Consider the following 8,922-nt stretch of genomic DNA (forward strand, 5'->3'; position numbering starts at 1 on the left):
AGTACAACCCAAACATCTGCTTGTGCACAGCGCAGTTTACGGAGGACAGCTTCCTGAACCTGGGCGAGTACAACGCAGGCTACACACGGCAGGCTACTCCTGAAATCTGGAGCGATTCCCTCTCTGCTCCGACAATCTCGTGCTTCTGAATCAGAACCTGGAAGCGTGTTTGAATATTTTATGAAGTACCTGCTACTGACTTTAAATACGGAGTTTTGTGTCGTCGCTCAATTGTAGACCTCTGCTAACGGGCTAACTAAAGTCTGCTAAGTTGCCTCAGTTTTATTTTAAGTGTTTGTATGTTGGTGGTCCGACAGAGACGCTGATTGTAGCTGCTGTTGTGATTGTATGTTGAAACGGTTTATATCACTCCAATCACAAGAATCCTAGCTTTCCAAATATATATTACATGAGTACCTATGTAAGCTAACGCTAAAGCTAAGGGGCGGTACTTTTCCGACACACACAAAACTTTTGGCCAATCACAACGCACCGGGTCAGCCGGCCAATCAGAGCACTCTGGGCTTTTCGAAGGCGGGGCGTTTCAGGCAGCCTGGGAATACAGGTAGGTTCTGCAATAATGTACAGTATTTCAAAAAATCATCTTTTTTTTAAACATTAAAAGATGTTAACCTATTTTAATACACCCAATAAACGGCATAATTAACGCTTAAAAACGTTTAAACATCATGATATGACCCCTTTAATTTCAGGCCAGTCAGCTGTCTGATGGAGTTACGCAACAGCAGCGCGTGGACGGAGCGCCTCCGGGCAGACGGAGCAGGGAAAAGTGAGCGAGTGTGATTACAGACCACGAGTTCCACACGTCTGCTCTGCTCCTGAGAAGCTGAAGGGAAGAACAAGTTCACATTTAAACCTTTACTGGGTTTATAGATAATATATTATTCAACAACCTGCTCCGTAATTTGCACACCTGTGTGTGTGTGTGTGTGTGTGAGTGAGTGAGTATGTATATTTATCTTATATGTAACACTAGATTATTTCTCCACATGTAGAAGACCCTGGATGTTGGAGGATCCGGGAGTTTATGTGAAATATAAGTTTATTGTTTATGAAATTGAAGGGGGGGGGGGGGGGGGGTGTCTATACTTTCCTCTACGCAGGGCCTCTAAATTTGGCCCTAATTTGTGTCTAAAAACAGAAATGTTAGGTTTTGTGCTGTTGCTTTTTCACATTTTTGTTTAATGTTAAAATAACAAGTGTGTGACTTACAGCATGTACAGTGTGTGTAATGTTAGCTGTGTGTGTGTGTGTGTGTGTGTGTGTGTGTGTGTGTGTGTGTGTGTGTGTGTGTGTGTGTGTCCTCTGCACTGCTGTCGTTATTGATCGTGTTTATTGATGTGTGATGTGACGTGTTTATTGATTTTAAACTCTGCTGTGTCTGTTTCCTCTCAGCCTCGTTTCTGTGCAGCTCCGCGTTTGTTGCTTATGTTTAAAACTTTGCTCCTATTTATTTATTTATTTGTTTATTTATTTGTTTGTTTGTTTGTTTTTACAAAGCACAGCATTTCAGCTTCCAGTAGAGCTTCTAAATTGGATGTTTTTCTACAGCTGTAATTTCATGATGTGATTATTTTTAAACGGTTTCTCCGGCCTGTAGCACATTATTTTTAAACTCTTGCTTCGGTGATTTTTTTTTCGTTAGTTAAACCTGTTTGTTGCAGCTTTTTATATTTCAGTTGGATTCGGGTTTTTGTATTTTTTTATTGCTCTGGTCCACACTTTGTTCAATTCTTTTTTGTTTTCTTTTCCAGCCCGTAAGGGTTTGCGATTGCGAGAGTGGATGATGAGTGTGCCGGTTCCTGCGGGTCTACAGGACCTGCTGAAGGGCTTCACGGTGGAGGTTCTGAAGCGGCAGCCGGAGAACCTTCTGGACTTCGCTGTGGTGTATTTCACTGAGCTGAGAGACCGGCGTGAGGAGAACCCGAGTGCAGGGACGGAGAGCAGATGTGGCCTGAGGAGAGGAGAAGGGTCTGATGGAGATGGCAGAGAACACATAATCACAAGTGATGAAGTGGAGGAGGCAGAGGGAGAGGCAGAGGCAGAGGAAGAGGAAGAGGGAGAGGAAGAGGAAGAGGACTTTCCTGATGATTTCATGTTTAAACGTATGTAGTTCCTGGTGTGGTTCCTGTAAATGCACCTTTAACATGTCGTGCTTCACAGGTTCTTCCTGCTTTAACGCACCTAAACCCGCTCCGTCACCCGCCGACTCCGGTGTTAATGAGTGAGGAGATAAACCAGTCTGAACAGGAACTCCGGGTTTAAAGGAGCAGTTCAGACAAAAACATTACGATGAAATAAACATCCACAAAATCCCTTTTACACCAAACGCACTCGATCAGCGGAGAGGAGCGGAGAGGAGCTGAGAGGAGCTGAGAGGAGCTGAACAACAACATACACTTTGAATGATTTTAATGATTGAGCAGTGATGTGTGATATGAAACACAATGTATCTTTGTCTCTGATGTAGCTCCGCCTACCAGCAAGCACAGCCGCAGAGTAGCAGGTGGGTGGATTTCACCTTAAGTGCTGTGTTACACTGACAACTGTCCCCAGGTGTGTGTGTGTGTGTGTGTGTGTGTGTTACACTCACTATATCACTGCATAGTATATAACTGTGTTACATTGTTTATGTTCCCCCAGCATCTGTTACATTTTACTGCTTCCTGCAGTGTGTTACAGTGATAATGTTCCCCCAGGGCACGGGGTGTGTCTCGACCGGCTCCCCGGTTCAGCAGGAGGTGAATCAGTACGCGGTGTACGGGAGTCGGGGCAGTAGTAAGGACCCTGGCTCATTACACACCGGGACACGGATAACTCGGTTTCCGGCACCACGACGACGTACTCGCCTTGTAAAACGTCACCAAAAATTTCAAACATAGAAATATTTCACTTTTACATGCTGTATAAATGTGTTCGCTTAATCACGTGTATTTCTGACATAACACGTCGAGCAGGATCGTAGGCCAGCTAGTGGGCTTAAAAAAAACAAACCCAAAAAACATTGAACGCTCGAAAGTCATTAGACGCGAACAAACCGTGTTATAGAAGGTCAAATAAAGTTCGAACACGCTCTGGGAAGAAATCGTTTGAGAGAAAAACAACAACCACGGCAGCTCACGGTTGTAGCCTGGCTGAGGGTTCATCCCCCGTTTCTTTCGAGCTGAGAGGTCTCAGGAAACATGACATCATTTCCTGTGAGGGCACATAGTGCACATCGATGCATGGTGGGTTTTGCGGTGCATTGTGGGATTTTTTTAGGGGGCCAACTTTCCGGCGCACTGGAAGGACTTTGCGATTGAGACAACCCTTAAAATGGCGCCTCCTCGATCAGCACCCGGACTGAACTAGGGAGCTGGCTGAGACGCACCCCGTGTGTTACACTGCAGTGTGTGTTACAGTGATAATGTTCCCCTCCGGGATGTTACTGGATCCTGCATTGTGTGTTACAGTGATAATGTTCCCCCTGTATGTGTGTTGCATGTTACAGTGATACCGGTTCCCTTAGAGTGTGTGTTGCCATGATCCCAGTCCCCACAGTGTATGTTACAGTCTTTGTGTCACTGCAGTGTATGTGTGTGTGTGTTACATTGATTATGGTCCCCACAGTGTGTGCTGAGTCCTACAACCCAGACGAGGATGACGATGATGACTCTGAGCCGAAGATCGTTCACCCCAAAACTGCTGAGCAGCGCTCCAGACTACAGGAAGCCTGCAAGGACATACTGCTGTTCAAAACTCTGGAAAAGGCAACACATTTTGTCTGTTAAAGAGACATGAACAATTCTTTCTGCTGCTACAACTCCACACAACACTCTTTTATTTTCACAATCCTACGCCTCCTGTTTCACCAGCACTGCTGCCTTTTGGTTTAGTTTAGTTTTTTTTTTTATTTGTAACTGCAGCATGGGTTTCACATCATCCCCAGCTTCACTTCATCTGTCGGCCATCTTTGGCTGCAGAGGTGCGACGATCGCTCGTGGTGTTAACCGAATCATCTGAGACCACATGTCTAGGGAATTCTTTTGCAGGAATATCCTACGGAGTAGAGCAGCATTAAGAAAGATATGGTGCACCTCTTTTGGACCCAGTGGGTCCATCACAAGCCTCTTTTCTGTCTCGGTTTCAGGAGCAGTTCTCCCAGGTGTTGGACGCCATGTTCGAGGTGCTGGTGAAGCCGAACGAGCACATCATACACCAGGGAGACAATGGAGACAATTTCTACGTCATCGAGAGGTCTAGTGATGACTGATTTAAATATAAACACTGATTTGAAGTTCACTCGGATTTTCAGACTCGACTGCGTGCTGTATCTCTCTGTCTCAGAGGAATGTATGATATCGAGGTGCAGAAGGACGGTGTGAGTCGCTGTGTGGGGAAATACGATAATAAGGGCAGTTTCGGTGAGTTGGCGCTCATGTACAACACTCCACGTGCTGCAACCATCATCGCCGTCCAGCCGGGGGCGCTGTGGGCTCTGGTGATGTCAAAAACTAACTTTCACTAAAAATCTAAGACATTTAAGTGAACAAAAGTGTATTTTTGTTATCTGAACGAGTGAAGTGTAAATAAATAAATGATATGATTGTAATGTGTGTGCAGGACAGGGAGACGTTCCACAGGTTGATTGTGAAAAATAACGCCAAGAAGAGGAAAACGTATGAGGCCTTCATCGAGTGTGTGCCGCTACTGAAATCTCTGGAGGTTGGTGTGGGTTTTGGGTTTGTTCTCTCTCATGGGCTGTTTGTGGGTCATGGCATAATCACTGTGTATTACGAATAATTACGAGAAATATGATATAAAATAACAAATATATAAAATACCAAAGCCGAAGGAGAACTCACAATACAAGATTAACACGTTTCAGTTGTGCCACTGGAGAGAAATTTTGAAGCCATGATGAAAGGCTTATGATGTTTGTTTGTTTGTTTGTTTGTTTTTCTCCCCAGAAAGCATTTCACTCTTAATTCATTGATGAATAATGTTCCTTCGTGTGTACAGCATGTGTTTGTCCTGTTATTGTTACTTTAAAGGCATCTTAAACCTTACAAAAGAAAATCTCACTGGAAAGTCTGAGCGTATTATTGCATCATGAAAAAAAGGAGCCAATCAGCTTCCAGTATGCAAATGCCGCACATCAAACAGCAGTTTGTCAGGAAGGGGGTGGGGCATGTAGGGTTGAGGTGTTAACACATATTTGCATATTTATAATATGGAAATATGGATTTTCTTACGAGGGGAAGAATGTACTGTATGTGTTACTGTCTATTTTTGTTTGTTTGTTTGTTTGTTTGTTTGGCGGATGCTCCATGTCGGACGTTTTGAGTGAGTTTAAAATCACACAGTAATCATGTTTCTTTCTTTATGTGAATACACAGATATCGGAGCGGATGAAGATGGTCGATGTTTTAGGAGCGAAAGCCTTCAGAGACGGAGAAGAGATCATCAAACAGGTCAGCGCGTGATTCGTCAGGTTTCAGTCTTTACTCCCGAGTGAAAATGGAAGCGTTTTAACAGGAAGTGTGTATTCTTGCCACAGGGTGATGCGGCTGATTGTTTCTACATCGTGGAGTCTGGCGTAGTGAAGATCATGATCAAGAGAAAAGTAAATTGCAACACATGAACTAGTGAAAGAACACAATATCTCACACCATCACACTCTTCACCCGGAATTGTTCCCCGTGCTAAAGGACGTCCGTCGTGTGTAATACCCAGTTTGTCCAGTTTAGCAATTAGCTTTTATTTAAAATGTTATTTCTTTGTTGGTGGAGAGAAAACGCTGAATTGTGCAACGCCAGAAGGTTCTGCGGGACCAGGGTCGGGAACCTGTGCCGTAGTGGACAGTGTGAAATGTAAAACAGACTTTGGTACGTAGCGTTTGTCTTTTTTCTTGTCCACAGGCTAAAGCAGGTCGTCTGAGGAGCGAGGATGAGGTCGAGGACGAGGATGCGGAGGTGGAGGTGGAGGTCTCCCGCTGTGTTCGGGGTCAGTACTTTGGAGAACTGGCACTCGTCACTAACAAACCTCGAGCTGCGTCCGTTTACGCCGTGGGAGAAACTAAGTGTTTAGGTAAAACACACAGGCAGTTTTGGCTGCGTTCCAATACTGTATTTCATCCTCGGATGTATTAAAAATCCGTCTGATTTCTTCATCGTTGTGAGTAAAAGTAGATACGAGTTCTTTAGACGGCATCTCTGTAGGCTTCAGGACCACAGCTTACCCAGAAGGCATTGCTGTCTGACATTCTTTACACGCTGTAGGTTTTTTTCTCTCTGCCTCTCTTTCAGTGATCGACGTCCAGGCGTTCGAGCGTCTGCTGGGTCCCTGTAAGGAGATCATGAAGAGGAACATTGCTTTGTACCAGGAGCAGTTGGTGGCTCTGTTCGGCTCCAGCGAGGATCCGAAACACGGCGCAACTTCGTCTGCGTTCTGATGTTTATCCTCCGGCCTTCTCCACTCGCCCGTAGTTAAATCCGCACGGCCGCATTAAAGAGCCGTTCTTCTCCTCAATCTGACGTTCTTTGGAAAACTGCGAGACGAAGGGTCATGTCGAGTTCATGGTAGACCTTAGGAACACAAATTACCCAGAAAGCATTGCAATTAGACAGCGTGACGAAGCTAATATACTGCACTTATAGCTGTGAAAGTGGTTTATTACTCCAAGTGTAAACAAGCAATTAAATACCCAGTATTTCAGAACTATACCGGTGGACTGTCAATCATTTCTTGTATCCAAGATAACATAATTAATATTAGATACAAATCCGTGTGTTTGCCGTACAATTACAGCTGAAGTAACTCCAAAGCTTCTTCTGAAGTACTCTGGAGCGTTGCATAAAGTGTGGACGAGTTCCTCAAGTTCCTCCACTTCCCTCAGAGAGACACCAGCTAAAAAAATCAGCCGCCCACTTATTGCCCCCCCGAGATCGCTGTCAGTCCCTCCCACTTCCCCATCTGTGACCCTTCAGCACTGATGTCCTGGAGCTCTGGCAGGGTTTTGACCCGAGGACCTCTACACCCAGAGGCATGGCTCAACCGACTGAGCCACAGAGTCTCACTGACACAACCGCTTTTATCACTTTCACGTCCATCTTAACCATGTCAAAAATAAAGCACAGATTTGAACCGGTGATCCCCGACACAAACGCCATCACGCACTACCCACCGCACGACGGCGGAACTGTAACAGCACCTGTTTATCGGACTTTTGTTTTGAGCTTAGAGCCCAAAGCCACGTTTTGAAGAACAGCGACGTTCACTGCTTCTTTCCTCAATTCTGAGTTACAGGTGAAGGTGCCAGACCAACACACTCCAACACATCCAAACCCCTAGCTGGTGTCATGAGTTTCTGGAAAGTTCTTCCTCGTTCACGTTGGTCCTTTCGGCTCATCAGTGGGGTTTTTCTGGACAATTCCACAGTGTACAATATCGCAGTTTGTTAATTTGGTCTGGAGATGATTTGGGATTTGGTGGATGCTTGTTGAGATGTTTGGGCTTCACCAGCTCTGTCTGGGTGTTTGAAGAAACATGGTGCTGAAGATGAAGAGTAAAACATCCTGTAGACATTCTCTGGAATCAGGGTTCACCATCCCAAACCTCAAGTGGTTCCACCAAAATCCTCAGCACTCATAGCACCCTAGAGCTGTACCTGGGTTTCAACCCACAAGAGTCAACCAACAGCGCCACAGAAGCTCACCTGCTCCATCGAGCTTTCAGAATTTTTAACTTTCTTCATCTTAAAGTTCTCAAAAGAGCAGAAATGAACCTGTACTCACCGAAATCCGCAGCTACAGTACGAACAGCAGCGAACACAGACAGACGAGCGTTAGAAGAGGAACTGGTTCTATTATTGTAGATCCTACTCTATTGTTTTGGCGACTTCTGAATAACGCCGATTTTTAGCTGCAAGATCTTCGTTACGTGAACAACACACTCGGCGTAAATATTTAACAGAAGCTATTTATCAAATGCAAACCTAAAGACGAAACTGAATTAGCAATTTTCTTGACGATTTATTCCTCTTATAGCACAGCAATCGGCCCACGAGTACACTTTATATTTATTAAAGAATGCTTTTAAAGGTTTTTAACGATACTTTTTGTCTATTTATAGTTACGTTTTATGTTGTGGAACGTCCAGGTTCCTCTGTCAGTAGCTAAATTAAAGCACATCTGTCGAGTCTGTGATTCTTAGGGTCGGTTAATTTTCCCGCCCTTACGCTGCCTTCAGGCGTTCTTCAGAACTTGGTACTTCACAGATCCGACGCGCTGCTCGTTCAGACATCGTTAACAGAAAACACGCCCTAAGCAGAGATTTTTATTGTCCACTTCAATTTTTTTTAGTCGCTAAAAAGATCAGTTCATTTTGCGTTACTGCAACAAACTGAAAATAAGTGGGTTATGCGTCAGTTTGTTCTAGTCCAAGCGTACGCTCGGATCTAGTTTTTCTTTTCTGTTTAAGCCATTTAAAAATAAACTTCAGCTCAGTGTTCACATGACTTTGAGGGGAAAAAAAGGTTTTGAGAGTTTAGAAGTAGTAAGAACGTCGTGGTGGAGAAGATCTCCGCACGTCCGCACTCATCTCAGAAGTACCGTATTTTCAGACAGGACGTGAAGGCAGCAGTACACATCTACAAACCTGGTTGCTTCGCAGACGGCAGGAAGTCGGTTTTGTTCAACTCTCTGTAGGAACACCAGCCCGTTTCCCCTTAATAACGTGGTCGTGGTTTTTGAATCACGATCCCAGTGTGAAATCGGTGGAACATTCTGAAATCTTAACACACGGCAGTTCATCTGCATCCTTTTGAGTTAACATAGTGGGTGCCAATATATTTGGAGTCACATCAAAATTCATGGTAAACATATTAAACTAAGTAAATATTGATGGATGTGTGTTTCTGGA

The 8,922-nt window shown here is 44.5% G+C and overlaps 1 protein-coding gene across 4 annotated transcripts; it reads left to right on the plus strand.

Moving 5' to 3' along the window:
* Window positions 1-688: 688 nt before the first annotated feature.
* prkar2ab (protein kinase, cAMP-dependent, regulatory, type II, alpha, B) lies at window positions 689-8,911 on the plus strand. Of its 4 annotated transcripts, none has more exons than XM_053673962.1 (11): window positions 689-966; window positions 1,776-2,126; window positions 2,492-2,527; window positions 3,631-3,770; window positions 4,151-4,257; window positions 4,348-4,501; window positions 4,624-4,725; window positions 5,400-5,474; window positions 5,561-5,626; window positions 5,922-6,090; window positions 6,309-8,911. In XM_053673962.1, the coding sequence occupies exons 2-11, from the start codon at window positions 1,805-1,807 to the stop codon at window positions 6,452-6,454; spliced, it is 1,317 nt and encodes a 438-aa protein (XP_053529937.1). In that variant the 5' UTR covers window positions 689-966; window positions 1,776-1,804; the 3' UTR covers window positions 6,455-8,911. The 4 variants fall into 4 exon arrangements, with proteins under 4 accessions (XP_053529937.1, XP_053529936.1, XP_053529938.1 ...); XM_053673961.1 differs by having other exon boundaries at window positions 689-962; XM_053673963.1 differs by having other exon boundaries at window positions 689-958.
* Window positions 8,912-8,922: the final 11 nt, after the last annotated feature.

Source organism: Ictalurus punctatus, chromosome 21, assembly GCF_001660625.3.
Source record: "Ictalurus punctatus breed USDA103 chromosome 21, Coco_2.0, whole genome shotgun sequence".
NCBI lineage: Eukaryota > Metazoa > Chordata > Actinopteri > Siluriformes > Ictaluridae > Ictalurus > Ictalurus punctatus.